At 51.2% G+C, this 21454-nt stretch overlaps 1 protein-coding gene across 1 annotated transcript in view; it reads left to right on the top strand.

Annotated features, from left to right (window-relative positions):
* Window positions 1–21454, top strand: part of LOC123356632 — a 1710063-nt gene that overhangs the window by 1048907 nt on the left and 639702 nt on the right. The window contains 1 exon segment of the mRNA XM_044999989.1: window positions 11904–12621. Within this exon segment, the coding sequence (XP_044855924.1) occupies window positions 11904–12621 (718 nt within the window).

The following is a 21454-nucleotide window of genomic DNA, read 5'->3' as shown; positions in this document are numbered from 1 at the left end:
CCCCTCGATATGGGAAAGATGTGCACAACAAGCCTGTGCTAACCAAGCTCAGCTTTTCCCCAAACATTTCACTCAAAATGCACTGATTAAGATAAAGCATAAAACAAGTTTATTAATCGCAGAAAGGTAGATTTGAAGTAATTATTGTTAGAACAAAAAAGGAGCCGGTTGATCCAGAGGCGGATATGAATACAGGCTTCTTTATTGCGTTAATTGTTCCCCTTGACCCAACTATCGAGTAAGCACTGGATTAGTTACATCACATGCCTTTTATCTAAGTTTGTATGTAAACACCTACATCCGTTACAACACCCCAAAACCCCTTATTAAGTAGTAGAAACGCTCATACAATTAGTATACCCACCCCTGTCCACTGTCACAGTATCATAGAGGCGTTTTTACTTTGAAAATACCGTTCTTTGCAATAACGTGTTGCCACAAATTTCCCTAAACAGCAGTTCTCAGGGTATGGAGGAAGGGTCAATGAGCAGTTCTCGGGGAGGGAGGAAGGGGCCATAAGCCAGGGCTTGTTTATGTAGCTGGGAAAGGAAGGGAGGGGGAGGTAACATTTCTTTTACTTTCTTTCACACAAAGGACATTCATTCCAGCAACTACATTTCTCATGCAGCTGCATCAATGTCAATTTCTACAAGCAACAGAGAGAGGAAAAATATGGCAACTTATTTGTTAAGCAAAGAATTACTGCCTGCTTATGCCTTTGTCCCCAATGCATGTCAGCACATTAGCAGCTTCCCAGCTCTTTTACTGAACCCTAACGTATCCCAACAATTCTAAGTGATAGCAAACAGATCAAAGCAGATTACTTAGCAGATAACCAAAAACTCAAACTAAGCCTAACATACTAGATGGATAGAATTTGAATTAGCAATTTCTCACCCTGACTGATGGTACAAGCAGTCCCCCAAGTTTCCATACACAAGCTAGAAATCCCTTTACCCTGGGACCAGCACTTCCCCCAGTTCAGTCTTTGTTCCTGAGGTGTTTCCAGGAATTCTCTTGTGTGGGGAATGAGGCCAAGAGATGATGTCACACCCCACCTTATGTAGCTTTTCCATATGGCAGGAACCCTTTGTTCTAAACTCAGTTCCCAGTCCAGTTTGTGGGAAAAATACCGGTACCAAAATGGAGTTCATTGTCATGTGGTCTAGTCACATGTCCTAGCATGTCCTGCTGAGTCATAGTAGCCATGACTCATAGGCTGGCTGAAACAATCACAGGAAGGCTAAGCTCTTCCATGGTCCATTGTCTTTGTTGATAAGCCATCAGCTCTGTCTGGCTTCTTTGTTGTACCTGAAAGGCTCGTTGTGGGTGTTACCCAGAGTAAGCACCTTTGAAATACAGATACAGAGTCAATATCCATAACTTCAAATACAAACATGATGCATGCACACAAATAGGATAATCATATTCAGCACATGACGCATCTTGCACAAAATGCATCATAATTATGTCCTAATCATATTATAACCATACCACTATGCTGAATATGGGGTGTAGTGTCAGATAGGGCCTAATTTCAAGGCACGGGATTTGGGAATGGAACTTCTCCTCTTTGTGGAACAGGAAATAACCCTCCAGCCAGGGCTGGGAAAACTTCCCAGACTCCCAGTGCTGGAGCCTGAATCTACTGGCACTTCATTAGTTACCACCACCCGCAATCTTTGTGGTAACTGCAAACTTTAATCATGATGATTTTATATTCTGTTCTAGGTCATTGATAAGAATGTTAAATAGCACACAGGCAAAAAGCAATCCTTGTGGGAACCCGCTAGAAATAAATCCACTTGACCATGGTTCCCCATTTACAATCCCAGTTTTTAATCTATTTAATGTATGCTGTGTTTATTTTGTATCATTCTAGTTTTTTAGTCAAAATATTGTGCTGAATCAAGTCATATGCCGTACAGAAGTCTAGATATATTACATCAATAATATTAGCTGCAACCAAACTTTTGATCTCATCTAATAAGGATATCCAGTTAGTTTGATAGGATCTATTTTCTCTAAAGCTTTGTTAATAGGTACTAATTATATTACCTTCCTTTAATTCTTTATTAACGAAATCCAGTATCGACTGCTCCATTATTTTGCTCAGTATTGATATCAGACTGACACTCTTGTAATTAGCTGGGTCATCTCTTTTACACTTTTTAGTATTGGCACAGCATTAGCTTAATTCCAGTCTTCTGGAATTTCCCCAGTGTTCCAAGTCCTAATTACAATCAACATTAATAGTCCACCACGCTCCTCCACCAGGTCTTTAAAAACTCTTGGATACAAGTTATCTGGACCTGCTTATTTAAACATGTCTAACTGTAATAGCTGCTGTTTAATGTCCTTGTGAGTTCTTGTTGGAATGGAAGGAGTGTCGTCGTCAACATCTTATGATACGAGTACAGCATCTGTTTTTCTCCAAATCCAGGAGAGAACACTTATTGAACACTTTTACCTCTTCTGCATTTTTTTGATAATTCTGCCATTTCCGTCTAGTAATTTATCACTACCATTGTTAGGATTAATATACTTTTCAAAACTTCCTTCTTATTTTCATTGATTGGTCATTGATTTCTGATAGCTTCCTGTGACGAGGCGGTTCTGGCGGGACCCAACTGAGAGTGCTAATTCAGGACCACTTGCTCAAACAGGGCAGTCACAGCCCTAGGCTGGGGTTTTTCCACCTCTAAGGCAAACCAAACCAGCCAGACAAAAAGGACTTCGGTTTCACCCCACTGGCTAACCACAAGTCACATGAGCAATTTCCTTAGACACTCCAGTCTCCCAGTATCACCACCAGTGCCACCCGTCCCGGGGATGAATGGTTATGAAAACCAACATCTCAATAAAAGAAAAAGGTTCTTTCGATTAAAAAGAATCAAGCCCCAGACCCAGGTCAATATACACATCAGATCTTACCCACAAATCACGCTGTTGCCAATCCTTTAGAGTCTAAAATCTAAAGGTTTATTCATAAAAGGAAAAAGGTAGAGATGAGAGCTAGAATTGGTTAAATGGAATCAATTACATACAGTAATGGCAAAGTTCTTAGTTCAGGCTTGTAGCAGTGATGGCATAAACTGCAGGTTCAAATCAAGTCTCTGGAGAACATCCCCCGCTGGGATGGGTCATCAGTCCCTTGTGTAGACCTTCAGCATGTAGCAAAGTCCCTCCAGAGGTAGAAGCAGGATTGAAGAAAAGATGGAGATGAGGCATCAGCCTTATATAGGCTTTTCCAGGTGTAAGAACCTCTTTGTCCTTACTGTGGAAAATTACAGCAAAATGGAGTCTGGGGTCACATGGGCCAGTCCCTGCATACTTTGCTGAGTCACAAGGCGTATCTGCCTTCTCTCCATGGGTCAATTGTGTAGCCGATGGTCCTTAATGGGCCATCAAGCAGGCTAGGCAGAGCTAACACCAACTTGTCTGTGATGTCTCCCAGTAGCACAGCACTAGCTTGAAATACAGACAGTATAGAGCCAATATTCATAACTTCAACTACAAAATGATACATACATACAGACAGCATAATCATAACCAGCAACCCATAACCTGGTCTTAGACACCTCATATGACCCCCTTTACATCAAATTTGGTGCCACTACAGGACCTCGGTTGCAACCCATGTTCTATAAGGTCCCAATTCATATCAATAACGTCACACTTCCCTTACCAATTTTCTACAATTCTGACCTTCTAACTCAGGGGTGAGCAACCTTTCAGAAGTCTTCATTTATTCACTCTAATTTAAGGTTTTGAGTGCCAGTAATACATTTTAACATTTTTAGAAGATCTTTCTCTGTCTATAATATATAACTAAACTATTGTTGTATGTAAAGTAAATAAGGCTTTTAAAATGTTTAAGAAACTTCATTTAAAATTAAATTAAAATGCAGAGCCCCCCGGACTGGTGGCCAGGACCCGGGCATTGTGAGTGCCACTGAAAATCAGCTTGCGTGCTGCCTTCAGCACCCGTGCCATAGGTTGCCTACCCCTGGTCTAACTAATATTCTTTACTACTGACTTCCCTTTTCTTTCTTATATTTTATTTGGAGAGTGTTTCCTACCAGGGAGCCATTAGTAGGGTCCAGAGCCAGCCCCATCTCCTATATCAAGCTCTGGCTAGTAGGTATGTGATAAATGTGAAGACCCTGCCTCCGTCTGTCAGCTGCGAGACACAAAGGTTCTCTCTTTCTACCCTCTGATGCCGCCTGTCTGTTCTAGGCAAGGTGGGGTGGGACTCTGTTAACATGTGCCTCCCGGGGCTTCCATTTACCTGGTGCTGCTGTTCCGTGAATAGTGGGGTTGTGAGTGGGGCAACAGTTACTGAGTGTTGGACTCTCGTTCTTTCAGGGGCCGGTGACCTTCGAGGAGGTGGCTGTGTATTTCACCAAGGGGGAATGGGCACTACTGGACTCTGTTCAGAGAGCCCTCTACAGGGATGTCATGCAGGAGAACTATGAGACGGTGACCTCACTGGGTAAGGAGTCCTGTCCCCTGCGTTATTAGAAGCTGTGGGGTCTCTGAAGAACCTGAGCAGTAATCACTTTATACCTTTATTCGTCATACAAGTTTTGACAAGTTTCCTTGCCCCCTCTTTTTTTGCCTTATCTCCCACCCACTAGTACCATTTTTGGACATGTGCCTTTTTGGTGCTGTCAGTCATTTTAAAATTGCATTGAATGTATCCTTATTGGCTACATTCATAACTACATTAATCACTGTCGCTTTCATGCCTTTTCCTCATTTTAAGAGGAAAATATGCTGCCTGTAGAATTCTAAATTGAGTAAATAGGTATGTGACTCATGCATGGTTTGTGTGACAGTCAGATGAGCTCTTTTAGGAGAGCGTGTAATGTTACCGTTCAGGATCCCATGGGTGAAGGGATAAGCGAGCCGTGGGAGGGACGGAGACGGGGGGTAGTAGATATGCCAGGACATGGGGCGGGTGTGTGCAGGGTTAGAGCTAAGAAGCAGCAGGGAGGTAGGAGGCTGTGAGAGACGAGGAGAAAATACAAGATGTTCTCAAGGTGCCAGGAGGTGGTGCTGGCTGAGAGTAATGGGAAGAAGGGGAGGGGAGTGTGGGGGAAGGGCACCCAGGAAGTGGGGTGGGTGGGTCAGTGGGAGGGAGGAGAGGTTTGGGGGTCTGGAGCTGTGGGGGATCCCAGACCTTTAACCCCGAATCCCTACCCAAGCCTTGTTGCTTTAGAGCCTCCACTCCAGTTTTGTTTCTGTTCACTTTCACTTTATTATACATTTTTTTCCCCAAATATTATTATTTTAACACTTGACCTCCCTCTCCCACTCATTACCCCCCTCCTCACATAACCTCCCCATCTCCTATGCACAGCGACCCTGGCCACCGATCCCGAGTCCTTGCTGCATCCTCCCTCCCAGAGCAGGGCCCCTACCCAGGCACAAATGGGCACTTCGCTGATGATGTCACAGGGTGGTATAGTCTGTACAATTTTTACACCTATAAGATTACATATTCCGAAGCCCTTCACACCAGTCGGGCTTATCTCTATATGCCGATACAGTCTGTTCCCTTCCCAGCTCTGATGCCGCAGAGCCTGGCCTGTGTCCCTGTTCCCGTTCGCCCCCTAACCAACATTCATGGGTGTCACGGAGTGTGGGGGACCCAGGCCCTTCACCCCCGTGCTCCCTACGATTCACCAGGACTCTCAGCCAGCCAGTAAAGCAGAAGGTTTATTTAGACGACAGGAACACAGTCCAACACAGGTCTTGCAGGCACAGATAACCAGATCCCCCCGGTTAGGTCCATCTTGGGGGGCCTCCCAGCCCCCCCCCCGGGGATCAGAGCTCGGTCTACCTGCTCCCCTCTCTTCTCCAGCCCACTTTCGTCTCCCAGTCCTCTCCGGCCCCTCCTCTCTCCTCCGCCTCCTTCCTTTGTCTTCCCTGGCCAGAGGTGTCACCTCCCCTCCCCCAGGCCAAGCTCAGCTCACAGTTGAATTCCTGCATCTTCACCTAAACCTCTGGCTCTCCCCTCCCCCGCACAGACAGTCTGTGCTTCCTACTCCATCACACCTCTCCCCCCTCCGAGACTGAACTGAGCGGGGTCACTCCAGCCAGTGACCCGGGGAAGTTCGGACCCACCTACAACCTTATGCCGCCCGCGCCCTTTCCCCACCCTAGTACCCCTGGGGTGCACGCGGGGCTGGGGCCTTCTCCCCACGTTCCAGTCTGGGGGGCTGTGATTCAGGCTCTCTCGGTTCAGAGCTCCCCTTCTGACCCTAGCCTCCCTCTGGACAGGCTCCTCAGGGCGGGGCGAGGGCCTTACACCCATCTTCCCCCTGTCCCGGGCCTTCCTCCCCCTCTGGCAGAAGTCACAGGAGCGGCAGTACTGCCGGACATGGGCAAAGACCCCAGGCCAGTAATAGTTCTGCAGCAGCCTCTGCTGGGTACGCCAGGCTCCCTGGTGCCCTGAGGGGGACATGTCATGGGCCTGGCACAGCAGCTGGTGGCGATACTCCTGGGGTGCCACCAGCTGCCTCCTGATCCCTCCTGACTCCATCTTCCCTGGGGGAGCCCATTCTCGGTACAGGAGCCCCTTCTCCCACAGGAACCTTTTCCGGCCACCTCGTCCCATGGTCTGTCCCCCCCCGAGGTTGGCCAGGTCCCTTATCCTCCGCAAGGAGGGGTCTTCCCGCACCGCGGCCTGGTACTCAGCCGCTGGGGCAGGGGCGGGGATCTGCTCTCTCTCCCCGGCTGGGTATGGGGCCACAGCCTCTCTGAGCCCTGTCCCTGGGCGTTCCCTCCCTACCGGGTCAGGGTCCGGTGTCTCGGCCAAAGTACTTTCCCCGGGGTCAGGGTGCAGAGCCCTGCGTCGACCCTGACTACGGTTCACGGACAGGGTACCCTGGGTGTTACTTGGCCAGTCCTCAAGGTCCCCCCCATTAACACCTCCGTGGGCAAATGTGGGTGCACTCCCACGTCCTTGAGGCCCTCCTTGTCCCCCCACTTTAGGTGCACCCTCGCGACAGGCACCTTGAATGGGGTCCCGATCACACCCCTCAGGCTCAGGTAGGTGTTGGGCACCATCCGATCTGAGCCCACCACCTGCGGCCGGGCCAGCGTCACCTCTGCGCCCGTATCCCAGTACCCAGTGGCCTCCTTCCCGTCTACCTCCAGGGGAACAAGGCACTCGCTCCGGAGGGGTAGTCCCGTGCCCACCCTGTAAACCCAAAACTCAGGGCTGGGAGCATCCAGCCCCTCGGAGGGGTCAACCCGGGGCCCCCCTCCCTCCTTCGCAGGGGTTACGCGGCCCACCCCCCTTTCCTGCGAACGCTGCCCCTCCTCCGGCTGGGTCTCTACCCAGTTGACCCGGTGTGGGGTTGGTCTGCTCAGTTTGTCCCGGAGCTTGGGGCACTGGCCCCGTACGTGGCCCGGTTGGCCACATTGATAGCAGCCCATGTCTCGTGGGTCCCCTCGAGTGGGACGGCCGGACCTGACGCCAGATGCTTCCCTTTGGTGGGGGCCCTCCCTCGGCTCCTTCTGGGAGGTCCCATGGTGACTCTCTCTCTGCGTTGAGGCAGACCTGCTCCTTCGAGACGCCTCCCTGCCATCCCCCGCCCGACTGTCCATGTATTGGTCGGCCAGCCGGCCTGCATGCTGCGGGTTCTCCGGCTTCCGGTCCATCAGCCACTGCTTCAGGTCAGATGGGCACTGCTCATACAGGTGCTCCAGTACAACTAGGTCAAGCAGGTCCTCTCTAGTTTGGGCCCCGGCTGTCCACTTGCGGGCGTACCCCTGCGCCCGGTTGACCAGTTGTAGGTATGTGCCCTCCCGGGTCTTACGTTGGCCCCGGAATCTCTTCCGGTACATCTCCGGGGTCAGCCCAAACTCACGGAGCAGGGCCTCTTTGAACAGGTTGTAGTCCCGCGCCTCCGTCCCTTTCATTCGGCTGTACACCTCCACAGCGGTGGAGTCCAGTAAGGGGGTGAGGCGCCGGATCCTGTCTGCAGGGTCAACCTGGTGCAGCTCACAGGCATTCTCAAAGGCCGTCAGGAAGGTGTCTATGTCCTCCCCCTCCTTACGCTGGGCCAGGAAGTTCGTATCGAAGCTCTTTGAAGGCTTGGGCCCCCCCTCACTCACCGCAGCCGGGGCCTCCCTGTTGTTCAGTTGGGCCATGGCCAGCTCATGTCTGCGCTGCTCCTCCTTCTCCCTTGCCTCGAATTCACGCTGCCTCTGCCGGTCCTCCATCTCCATCTCCTTCAGTTTGATCTCTCTCTCCAAGTCCAGCCGCCTGCGCTCCACGGAGGCCGAGCGTCGCCGGGACGACCCCCTGCTGGCCGGGGGGGTCACGGTGCCCTCGGTAGCTGGGCTCCTCCTCCCCCTTCCCCTAGGCCTAGGGGTGGGAGGTCTCGGGATGCCCTCAGCAGCCGGCTGACCACTCCCAGTGGGTACAGACACTGGTGTCTGCGCTGCATCTGCCGGGCTGCTTCCCTCAGAGACCGGGTCCGGTTCATTGACTCGGTCTCTCTCCTCCAGCCGGGCAATCAGCTGGGCCTTGGTGAGCTTCCCATAGTGCAGCCCCCTCTGCTTACACTGCTCCACCAAGTCGCACTTGCGCTGCGTGGAATACATCTTCCTGCTGGCCGCTCGCAGGCCGGGGTGCTCGCCGCTCCCCACGGGTTCCAGGGGGACCCCTAGTGTGCCAGTCCTTGAGGTCACCACCTCTCTGCCAGGGTCGAGCTGCAGACTCCTCTGCCCCTGGGATCGCTTGCTGTGATCCCCCGGGGGACCCTGTTACTGCAAAGTCCTTCTCTCTGGTCACACTCGCCCGGGGGTGAATCGCCCCTTCGTTTTACTGCTCCCCAGTCACTTACTGCAGGAAGCGCCGTCCGCGGGGTGCAGTCGATCCCACCTCTGCCACCAGTTGTCACGGAGTGTGGGGGACACAGGCCCTTCACCCCCGTGCTCCCTACGATTCACCAGGACTCTCAGCCAGCCAGTAAAGCAGAAGGTTTATTTAGACGACAGGAACACAGTCCAACACAGGTCTTGCAGGCACAGATAACCAGATCCCCCCGGTTAGGTCCATCTTGGGGGGCCTCCCAGCCCCCCCCCCCCGGGGATCAGAGCTCGGTCTACCTGCTCCCCTCTCTTCTCCAGCCCACTTTCGTCTCCCAGTCCTCTCCGGCCCCTCCTCTCTCCTCCGCCTCCTTCCTTTGTCTTCCCTGGCCAGAGGTGTCACCTCCCCTCCCCCAGGCCAAGCTCAGCTCACAGTTGAATTCCTGCATCTTCACCTAAACCTCTGGCTCTCCCCTCCCCCGCACAGACAGTCTGTGCTTCCTACTCCATCACATCATGGGGCCTCATCTGGAGCACTGTGTCCAGTTTTGGGCCCAACACTATAAGAAGGATGTGGAAAAATTGGAAAGCATCCAGCGGGGGGCAACAAAAATGGTTAGGGGACTGGAACACATGACTTCTGAGGAGAGGCTGAGGGAACTGGGATTGTTTAGTCTGCAGAAGAGAAGAATGAGGGGGGATTTGATAGTTGCTTTCAACTACCTGAAGGGGGGTTCCAAAGAGGATGGATCTAGACTGTTCTCAGTGGTGGCAGATGACAGAACCAAGAGTAATGATTTCAAGTTGCAATGGGGGAGGTTTAGGTTGGATATTAGGAAACACTATTTCACTAGGAGGGTGGTGAAGCGCTGGGATGGGTTCCCCACAGAGGTGGTGGAATCTCCTTCCTTAGAGGTTTTTAAGGTCAGGCTTGACAAAGCCTTGGCTGGGATGATTTAGTTGGTGATTGGTCCTGCTTTGAGCAGGGGTTGGACTAGATGACCTGCTGAGGTCCCTTCCAACCCTGAGATTCTATTATTCCAATTTCCTTCCTCCCTCCTGTTTGACCCCATTTATAGAGCAATATTCTCAGCTATACCTGAACCAATCCTTGTGCTGAAATTTAACTAACCAATTCTAACATATTGTGACTAATTCTCTAACCCAGGAGTCGGCCACCTTTCAGAAGTGGTGTGCTGAGTCTTCATTTATTCACTCTAATTTAAGATTTCATGTGCCAATAATACATTTTAACGTTTTTAGAAAGTCTCTTTCTATAAGTCGATAATACATAATTAGACTTCTGTATGTAAAGTCAGTAAGGTTTTTAAAATGTTTAAGAAGCTTCATTTAAAATTAAATTAATATACAGAGCCTTCTGGACCGGTGGCCAGGACCTGGGCAGTGTGAGTGCCACTGAAAATCAGCTCGTGTGCCGCCATAGGTTGCCTACTCCTGCTCTAGCCAATTATAAACCACTACCCTAATTAACTTACACCTGGCAACATTAATTATACAGGAGAGAGAAACAATTAGAGAACCAGACTGATTAACAATGTAAAAGTGGTGGCCATAAAGATAAAGCAATACAGAAATGAGGGTTTCACAACCACAACCATTGATAAGTGATTTCTTGCCAGACAGAATGCTATCAAATTAAGGTTTCTTTAACCATCTTAAGATCCGGACAGGATCGACTTCCTAACAGCCCAATAGCACCTTATTTCAGTGTGACTGGTTTGGGATGTGAGGATGTGACCCTTCGCTTCCCAGTTTATGGCTGCCCCTGGTGCTTAGCCAAAGGCCTTAGCCTAAGAACAAGGCCTCAGCCTATCCTAGTGAGAGAAGGCCCGGACACAGGCAGACTGAGATTTTGATTCTTTGTTTTCATACTCCTGTAACTAGCTAAGTGATAAAAATACGCCTAAGTTGTTAAAATATAGGCTTTGCAGGCAGGCCTGAATATCGCCATTCTAACAGAGGGTTCAGCCCCTTCCCCCATGCTGTGTGTCTGTCTTGTCTATTTAGACTGTAAATTCTTCAGAGCATGGGCCATCTACTATTCTGCATTTGTACTGTGCCTAGCACAACGGAGACACACTGTTAATTGGTCCTTAGGCACTAAGGTAATGCATATGATTAATAATAATAACTCTCCTGCCACTTGGAGCCAAGGAAGCTGGCCTTGGGATGTTACTGCTTAAAAATGATCTGAGCTTAAAACCATGGACTATTCTTTGTGACAAGTATCCCACAAATTCCACTGACCTCCCTTGTTTTCGTTGCCTGGCATAGGGTTTCTAAATTCCAAACCTGATGTGGTCTCACAGCTGGAACGAGGGGAAGAGCTGTGGGTCCCGGACCTCCAGGGTTCTGAGAAACAAGTGCTTCCAAGAGCTGCCTGCAGAGGTGAGGACTTGGTTAAAGCAAGTAAAAAACTGTCCGTGAATACAGGAAACATTTGGGATGCCCTACAAAGGCCTTGTGAGCTCTCCAACTTCAGGATTGTTCCCTGCAGATGTGGAATAATTAGGCAGATGTCACTCATGCCTTCCCACCTATCCTGACTAACAACTGTCAGCAGATCCCTACCTGATCCCACTTTCCCCTGCATGTTCTGGTGAAATGCAGACCAAAACTGATCCCTTCCTCTCTCCTCTGGGGAAAATCAGCTCCTGATAGGTTTGATCTCTCCCACATATATTTTGGTTTGTTCCCCCCTTTTTCCATTCCTCTTTCTGAGATTTCCTTTCTCTCAGGCACAGGGAGTGACCTATGTCTGTATTCTCTCTGTCTCCCATCAGGTGATAGGATGGTGCGTGAGAATGAGGAGCAGAAACCCCAGCAGGAAGATGTTGAGCAAGGAGCACCACATGGGACATTATCAGGAAGACCCAAAGGGAATGTTTCCAGGAGTTGTGCACTCCAAGAAAAAGTAAAAGCCTCTAAGACTCAGCAGAGGCCAGAGGAGAACTTCAGTAGCCACTCAGCCCTTATTACACATGAGAGAATCAACTTGGAAGAGACACACTACACATGCCATGAGTGCTGGGAAAGCTTCAGTCAGTGCTCAGTCGTTATCACACATCAGAGAATCCACACAGGAGAGAAGCCCTACACATGCTCTGAGTGCGGGAAAAGCTTCAGTCACCGCTCTGCCCTCATCAGACATCAGAGAATCCACACAGGAGAGACGCCCTACACATGTTCTGAGTGCGGGAAAAGCTTCAGTCAGCACTCACACCTTATCACACATCAGAGAATCCACACAGGAGAGAAGCCCTACACATGCTGTGAGTGCGGGAAAAGCTTCAGTCAGTGCTCTTCCCTTATCACACATCAGAGAATCCACACAGGAGAGAAGCCCTACACATGCGTTGAATGCGGGAAAAGCTTCAATCGGAGCTCAAACCTTATCACACACCAGGGAATCCACACAGGGGAGAAGCCCTACACGTGCTGTGAGTGCGGGAAAAGCTTCAGTCAGCGCTCTGCCCTTATCACACATCAGAGAATCCACACAGGAGAGATGCCGTACACATGCGCTGAGTGTGGGAAAAGCTTCAATCGACGCTCAAACCTTATCACACACCAGAGAATCCACACAGGAGAGAAGCCCTACATGTGCTCTGAGTGCGGGAAAAGCTTCGGGTGGAGCTCTGACCTTATCAGACATGAGAGAATCCACACATGAGAGATCCCCTACACATGCTCTGAGTGCGGGAAGAGTTTCATTGAGCACTCAGATTTTGTCAGACATCGTAGAAGCCACAGTGGAGAGAGACCCTGTACATGCTCTGCATTTGGGAAAAGCTTCAATCAGATGTCATTCCCTATTAGATATTAGAAAATCCAAATGGGAGAGAACTGTAAGAAATGCCTTTATTAGGGCTTCCCAAAGATTTGTTTTAAAAAAAAATCACATTTGCTAATTCCAATATAGTGAACTTTGCACCATCTTCACTGTGGTCTCTCAGCTCTGCCGGATGAGTTGCCTGCTTCTGCCTTTTGCAGCTCACCCTTCTTTGGGGTCAGTCCTGTGATCTTTTCTATCAGCTCCTTTCCTTTTGACTTGTAGGAGCGTGTGTCCCTCCAGCCAGGAATTTCATCAGCTCCAGGTGCGGGAGAGAGGGTTGATGCCAACAAGCTACCCTGAGGCAAAAGTTACCTGTGCCTTACATCCACTAGGACTGTACATGGAATTGGGTGCTCAAGTTAGTGATTTTGGTGTAAAAAGACAATTATAGTTGTAGAGCAGAAGCAGCCCAGGGAGTGAACCTAACAGACAATGATCAAGTGATCTCTCTCCTGCCATCCATCTCCATCCTCTGACAAACAGAGGCTAGGGACACCATTCCTTACCCATCCTGGATAATAGCCATTAATGGCCATAACCTCCATGAATTTATCCAGTTTTCTTTTAAACCCTGTTATAGTCCTAGCCTTCACAACCTCTTCAGGCAAGGAGTTCCACAAGTTGACTGTGCGCTGTGTGAAGAAGAACTTCCTTTTATTTGTTTTAAACCTGCTGTCTATTAATTTTATTTGGTGGCCCCTAGTTCTTGTATTATGGGAGTAAGTAAATAACTTTTCCTTATCTACTTTCTCAACATCACTCATGATTTTATATACCTCTATCACAGGCCTGCACAACATGCGGCCCGTGGAGCCTCACTGTGCGGCCCGCCGGGAGATTCTAAATTCCCCCCCCCCCCCCTCTGGTTTACTCAGGCCTGCAGTCACAACTTTGGTTTACTCAGGTCTAGTGGCACCAACAATTTTATAATATGCATCCAGGTATCCTCCAATCACACAAGCTGAAAATTGTTCCACTTTACTGCAGCTCTGTAACCATATGGGAACCAATCCTGTCTGTGTTTTGTGCACATCCAAAATCCCTGCTGAATGACCATCCCTGGGAGCGAGTTACCAGTGACCCAGGGCTGGGGAGGAAGGACGTGTGTGGGCGGGGGAGGCACTGGTGGGGGGCAGCACAGTGCTGGGGCAGCAGCGGGGGGGGGGAGGGCACTGGTGGGGAGGAAAGGGGGAAGCCCAACACTGGGGCGGCAGGGGGTGTGGGTCAGTGGGGGGAGAGCCCAGGATTGGGGAAGCAGGGGGGTGCAGGGGGGAGCCGAGGGCTGGGACTGGGGGCAGCCAAATTTTTTTTTGCTTGGAGCCGACCCTGCCGGGTTCCCCCAGCTGCCGGAGCCCTGAGCCCTTTAATTTGACCCTGAGGGCTCCCAGCCACCTCTTCAGCTGGGAGCCCCTGGTTGATTTAAAATAAAGTATCACCTCCCCAGCCCTAACCTTCCTTTTTGGCCCACAGCTGTTTTGGTGGGGCGGCGCTGGGGAAGGAGGGTTTGTTTCTGCAGGGCTGGACGGCCCTGGGGCGGGGTGTTTCTGGGGGGCTGGAAGGTTTCGGCCCTCGGCTGTTTTCTTAGGAGGAATGTGGCCCTCGCCACTTTACGAGTTGTGCAGGCCTGCTCTAATGGTCTCTTCTGGCCATAAAGATGACTAATTTCTGAAAAACTGAGTGTAGCATTGGGAGCAGCATCTGATGTTTCCCTGTCTAGCTGGCTTGCTGCCTAGAACGAACGCTCCTGGAGTGGGGTGAACCACAGGGAGTAGCTCAAACCTCCAAAGTGCCTGGCCAGGGCAGGACATTGGCATAGCAAGGGAGGGGTGAGGCAGTGACATCACAAAGGCCTTTGGCAGGACCTCAGCCTATTGGTCCAAGGTGGTGGGGAGGTGGTGACCTCACAGAGAGATGCTGACATCAGCCAGGCAGGACAGGGGCGAGGGACCAGGGAAACCTCAGAGACCCCTGTGGCTTTGCTGCAGCAAGTCTCCTTCTCCAGGTCTCTCTTTGAGGACTGAGGGAATATTCGGGTTCACGGACGTGAGCGCCAGGAGGAACCTCTTTCGAGTTTTCTCCTTCCCTTGTAGTGATTTTACTAGAAAACAGCCATCCCTGTTTAGAAGGTAAGAGCCTCCTGGAGGTTTGAAACCTGTTCAGTCTGATCCATCTGGTGAGAGTTGAATTCTAGGCATGGAAAAGATGAGCTTAAGGAGGCAGAATTTTATTGCGCACCTGGGATTTTGTCCCTTAGAATCACCAGGAACATTAGTGTTTGTCCTTTGTGTTTCACCTTTTCCTCCATCCCTCCCTCCCTCTTTTCTCTTCTTCTCTTACTTATTTTGTTCTTTCTCCTGTTCTCCTCTCAACACCAGGAGGAAGGTGTGTGTGTGTGTTGCGGGGGAGGGCTCTGCAGCTCCCACTGTGGGAGGTCCACCCAAAAATGTGAGGCTGAAATAGTGCTCAGGCAGTCAGGGCCGGATTAACCTTCTGTGGGTCCTGGTACCAAACATATTTGTAGGCCCCTATGTAGTCACTGTGGGCTCCGAGTATGGGCCTGGTGGGGCAGTGCCATTGGTGCCATAGCATACTCAGTACTGAACCTCAGAGACATTTTTCATTTTGAACACACACCCCTACATGACTATATGCATTGCCATACACGGCTCCCTCAGCCCCCGGGTTTTCTCATTGAGCTGTACACCCATGTGGGTTTACCAGTGTCCACAGTGAGCAGAACTTTCATAGTGATCAAGGAAACTCCCCACAGATTTATCTCCTTCCTCATTCAGACCCTCTCTAGCCATGTCTCCAGTACCCCCCATGTCACCAGTCACGGCATGTGGTCCTAGTCTCAGCTCAGAGTTCTAAAGCCAGCAGACACCTGATCAGTTCTGACAGATCCCCCCCTCAGCCCCCATCCTGCCATGTGAGCCAGCCACCTGCAAACACCATTTCCCCAAAGTCAGGACTTAGCCCTTGGGAATCCGAAGCCACCAGCCTCTCTCCCTCTGCTCCCATCTACATGCTAGTCTGCTACCTGGTCCCCACCACCTCTCCCCACCCTTGTTTCCTTTCTACTTTGGACATGCTCCCACCCAGCTGGGAGCTCCCTCTGCAGGCCTGACCTGCTCCCTCTTTCCCTGCTCCCCTTGACATTCCTGTCCTACTGGTGGCCTCTGTTCCTTGAGGTTAACTCCAGTGTCTTTAGCTGCTCTAGCTTAATGGCCCCAGTAGTCACAGAGCCACCTGCAGCTTCTCTGGCTACAGCCATGGGGCCAGTTCCCAGAGGCCAGCCTTAGCCAGCTGCAGCTACTAGCCGCAGGAGGGGTGGCAATGCCAGGGCTGACCCTGCTTGAACCTTGCAACGGCAGCACTAGGGACTCTAAATCCTCAGCGCTGGCCCTAGGCAGCTGCAGACTCTGGAGTTAGGCACTTCCCTCCTCTAGGCCATGGCTTTAAATACCTGCGATTCCCATCACCTGCAGCTGAGGCCACCAATTCCCACGCCCCCCTCAGCCAGCACCTAGTCGTGCAGAAAGTGCAGCCTGAGTGATTTTGGAGGCTGGGGTGCCAGGAGGTTCCCGTCCCTGAGCAGCAGCCCTGCAACAAGCTCACGTGCTTCCCAGTTGGGACATTAGCCGTTACTGACAAGGTTTGTCTGTGTTCTTTTTTTTATCTCATTGTTAGGTGTGAGAAGTATGAACTGTTCAACAGGTTCCATTAGTTGGTTAATAAGATGTTGCTGAAGTAAATCACTGACTTTAAAATAAGATCCAATCTGGAGCATATAAACTATTGACCCCTGGAGTCCATCTCTGAGAGGGGACTTGTTTACCATCAGGACACAGGCTCAAACCAGTCCAAACCGGTTTTTCCCGCCAAAACCAGCCCTCAGCGTTCCGTCTCCTCAGCACTTTTCCCGCCACAGAAGTGATATAAGGACGTGCTCTGCGCCTGCGCGGGGCCGCCCCCCCCCCAGCGACGGCCCGTCCACGGTCGGGTCTTCCCAGGGCTCCCGAGCCGGAGAGTGACGAGCCCCCTCGGTCCCGCCGTGAGACTGAGGAACAGGAGGCCTGTCACCCCCATTCCTGCCGTCCTGCATCCCTGTTGTCCAGCCTCCCACGGAGCCCCCCGGGGAGTGAGAGACCCCGGGGGGGGCACTGGGGCTGGGCAGGAAAGTGACTCTGCCCCGGGGAACCTGGGAGAAGCCTCAGAGCTGCCTCAGCCCCAGTGGGATTTGGGGGGCAGAGACTGGGGCCTGGTGGGGGGGATTCCCTGTGGTGTGGGGGGAGATGGGGGGTGTCAGGCAGGGAGGGGAGAAGCTGGAGTTGTAGGGAGGGGAAGGTCGGTGGGACGCGGGGGGGTGTTGAACTGTCTCTGGGCAGCCAGGAAATTCCCGGGGGGGGGAGTGGCGGGCAGGGGAAGGGGGGAGGGGAGTTAATTGGATCCTGTTCCTGTTTGTGCCACTTGCCTCTCGCCCCCGATACAAATTCTCTCTAATTCTGCCCCTTTTCTCTCTCAGTGTCTCACACGGGGCTATAAAATCTGGGGCGATTCCCCCCCTTTCCCCTCCAATGATCAGCTCTCCCGTCTCCCCCGATTTCCCCCGTTCTCCCCATGAGTCTCAAACGTCAGTTTAAAATCTTCTCTAGTGAGGGGCATTTTCCCACCCATTTTATCTGCAGCGATTTGTCCTTGTTTAGGTGGGAAATTGTTGCCCTGAGTCATTCCCCAGCACATGGCTGCCCCTGGCGTGGGGGTGGGATGGCTCAGTGGTTTGAGCACTGGCCTGCTAAACCCAGGGCTGGGAGCTGACTCCTTGCGGGGGCCATTTGGGGATTTAGTTGGGGATTGGTCCTGCTTTGAGCAGGGGGTTGGACTAGACACCTCCTGAGGTCCCTTCCAACCCTGATATTCTAGGAGATGCCGGGTCTCTGCCAGGGCAGGGAAGGGAGGTGCACGTGTCCCCCATGGGGACTGCCCAGACCCCCGTTTCCCAATCCCAGTTGTTGCCCCCTAACTACCAACACAGTTGCCCCCCAACCATCAGTTACCAGTCACCCGCCCGTCCCCCACTGCTGCCCCCTTCCTTTATCCAGGGACCTTTCAGCTCCCCCTCCCTTGCCCTTTTAATCAGCTCCTCAAAGGGCTCCCTGCTGCCCATGGGAATGGTGGGGGTGGGGGGAACCATCACTTTGTGTTTATGTATTGGACAGTCGTATAAAATCCAGTCCAACAGTCCTCTTTTTCCACTAATTCGTTAACAGCAAGTGAGCTGCAGTTCACGAAAGCTCATGCTAAAATAAATTTGTTAGTCTTTAAGGTGCCACAAGTACTCCTGTTCTTTTTTCAGATCTTGGTGTTTTTCTCTCATGTTATCAAATACACAGTTTGTGACACATTTGCTTTGCAAATCTCAAAGATTCATATAAAATACCTTAAACATTTGCCCCACTGCTCTCTAGTTGTCTATTTCTAATTGAATATGCCCTGAGATTTTTCCCCTGTCTCTCTCATTATAAAATACTAAGAAAATCTCAGATTTACACCTTTTCTCAGATTCTTGAACATGGATATAAAATGTTTGCAAATGTTGCCCATTTCCTCTTTATTCATTTATCAAATATTGATGTGAAACACTCAGATTTTACCTCCTATCAACAACTGATATAAAATCCCTCTGATTTTCCACTTGTCTCTCTATAATTTGCAAAATGGATCCAAAATCTCTCAGATTTCCACCCTTTCTCTTTCATTTCTGAACGTTGCTCTCAAAGCTCAGGTTTTGCCTCTTTCTATGTCATTATCAAACGTCACTTAAAAATCCTCTCGGGTTTGGGGCTGTTCCCCATGTTTCTAAATCCCACCAACTTCTTCCTTCGAGGGAACCTGTTGCCCTGAGTTCTTCTCCATCCTGGAGGTCGCAGGGGGTGAAATTGCCCAGAGATCATCTTTCCCGACTCCTTTGTGAATCATTTGGTCCCTCCTTTACCTCTGTTAAAATGTTTGCCAAAGAAAGAGACCAGCCAGATATTTAATACCCATCAAAGCCAGAGGCCTCCCCCTGTTTGGGGGGTCAGTGGTTCCCAACCAGTTACAGAAGAGTTGGCTGGACCCTTTTCTCCAGCTGGCACGGGATGAGGAGGTCACTCTGAGTGCAGTGTGAGTTGAGAAGTATCCCAAACCCCATGGCAAATGGCCTTGGTGAGGGGTTGCTTCCCGCAGTGCTAAGATGCAGCCACCTATTGGGTGGATCCATGGTGGCCATTATTTGGTAGTGACAGGCCATGGTCATTTCTTATCTATTTTGCCCCTCCAGGCCTTCCATACTCCTGTTCAAGAGACATCCCCCAGGGCTCCCTCTGCCTGTGTGACTGGCCAGCAGGGGGCGGTGGTCACTTTCTATCCACTTCTCAGGCACTGTGAGGTAACAGTGTTGCTGGGTGGGGGAGGGGCTATGGGGGGAGATTGCAGCTGAAGGGGGATTGTGGTGGGGGGAGGCCTCTGGGTGGCTGGGCAGGGGGTACCCTAGTGAGGGTTGGTGGGTTCTGGAGATTTGGGGTTTCAGGGGGTGGGTGTGATGTGCCCAGCCCTGAGGCTGTGGGTCCTGGAGGTGGGTATCGCTGGGGGCCTGTTGGCTGCAGAACAGCCGGGGTGGGCGTCTCTTGGGGAGGCGGGACGGGGGGTTAGAGGGAGCCTGGTGCTGTGCCAGGGGCTCTGTCTGGGCTTCTCCCGCAGACTCCTGGGATCGCTGCCCTGCCCAGTGCACAGAGTGTGTGTGGGAGAATCCCCGGTGCTAGGCCAGGGGGTGCCCCTGTAAAGCATCAGGGGATCCCGCAGGGGGGAGGAGGGGGTGCCAGGCAAAGGGCAGGGCAGATCCTGCTGGAGGGCGGGGGGCGGGGGGGGGATCCTAGGCAGGCAGTGAGGGACTGAGTTCCCAGTGGGGGTCCCTTTTGGTAGGTCTCTGGCTTTTTGGGTCTCTTGGGGTGAGGGGGAAAATCCTTTGGGATTCCCAACCTGGCAGTGACGGTCTGGTGGGGGTTCTCTGGCTGGTGAGGCTCTGAGGGCAGGGCCGGCTTTAGGAAGTGCGAGGCCCAATTCGAACAGTTTTGACGGGGCCCCGGCAGGGATGACTTAAAAAAAAAAAAAAACCTTAAAAAAACCCACCTTTCATTTCTTACATGTATTAGTTACTTTCCATGACTAGATACATAATAACAAAATTATATATTACATACATACATACAGTGCTGCACAGAGGGGGTTCCCACAGGAAGGTGCTTGCTCCTAACCCCCGAGGTTACATTACATACATTACATAATATTGTATATGGCTCTTTTCTTACTCCCACTTGGGTACTTTCTACAAATATCTCTTGATCTCTTGCCCATATTGATAGAAGTCACCACATTCTAAAAGAATATTAATTATAGATTTTCACTTTCATATTAGGAAAATAATTTATGTTTTGATAGTTGTACAACTGATTTTCTTCAATAATGTTTATTTTATGCCCCCTCTTTCCCCCCAGCACCGCCCGGCCCCGTGGAAACACTGCCCCCACCAGTGCCGCTTACCTGGCAGAAAAACCCTCCTTCCTCAGCGCCACCCCATCAAAACAGCTGTGGGCCAAAGAGGAAGGTTTGAGGGGGAGGTGGGAGAAACGGCACACATAGGCAAAAAGAAATATTCCATTCTATGCATCCGAAGAAGTAGGCTGTAGCCCATGAAAGCTCATGCTGAAATAAATTTTTCAGGTGAAAGGTGCCACAATTACTCCTGTTCTTTTTGCGGATACAGACTAATACGGCTGCTACTCTGAAACCTGGCACACATAGGGTGACCAGATCACAGCAGTAAAATAGGACCCGCCCCCTCCCAGCTCGGCCCCACCATCACACCCCTCTTCACCCCTTAGTCCCCCACTGACTTGCTGCGTCCCTCCTAGTCCGTCCTCCACCCACCAATCGCCTCCTTTCACTTTCTCCCTCCCCTGCCAGAAACCTCCATACCCGCCCCTAAACCCTCCGCTGGCTCACTGCTCGCCTCTTTGCCCACTTGCCACTTGCCCACCCGCTCACCCCCGACTCGCCGCTGCACCCCCCCCAGTATATAGCCTTATTCAAAGACCCAGGGGTCACTATATTACTGCACACAGCAGTCAATCAATGCAGTTGTAGATAAATCTCTGCATTATGCATTTTTGTATAACTTTTACATGACTTTGTATTGAACCTTAGGGTATGGCTACACTGACGAGTTGCAGCGCTGGTAGTTTGCAGCGCTGGTTGTCCAGCTGTGCAGGGCCAGCGCTGCAGTGTGGCCACACTGACAGCTACCAGCGCTGCAGTGTGGCCACATTGGCAGCATTTCCAGCGCTGTACTGAGAGGTGCATTGTGGGCAGCTATCCCACAGAGCACCTCGTCCCGTTTTGGCGCCGTTTTGGCGCTCAGTATTGTGGGAAGGGGAAGGAAGTGTGTGGGTCATTCCGCTTCCTGTTCCAACGCCCCGTGGTGCATCGCTTCACTTCCCAGCAATCTCAGTTTCGCCGTCCACGTTTCTTGCCATTGTGAGTTCAGCACGCTGTGAAATGGAGCCTGAGCTGCTGAGGAATTTGCTGCTGACTGTCGCCAGCACATCACGTTTGGCAGTTGAGCTATTCCTCCTTCAGCTCCAAAGTGACAGTGAGGAGTCCGATGATGATATGGATTTTCCTAAAGCGGGTGACATGAAAATGCTTGTGGCGGTAACGGAAATGCTCAGC

Source organism: Mauremys mutica, chromosome 26, assembly GCF_020497125.1.
Source record: "Mauremys mutica isolate MM-2020 ecotype Southern chromosome 26, ASM2049712v1, whole genome shotgun sequence".
Lineage (NCBI taxonomy): Eukaryota > Metazoa > Chordata > Testudines > Geoemydidae > Mauremys > Mauremys mutica.
This window is presented reverse-complemented; position numbering and strand designations above follow the sequence as displayed.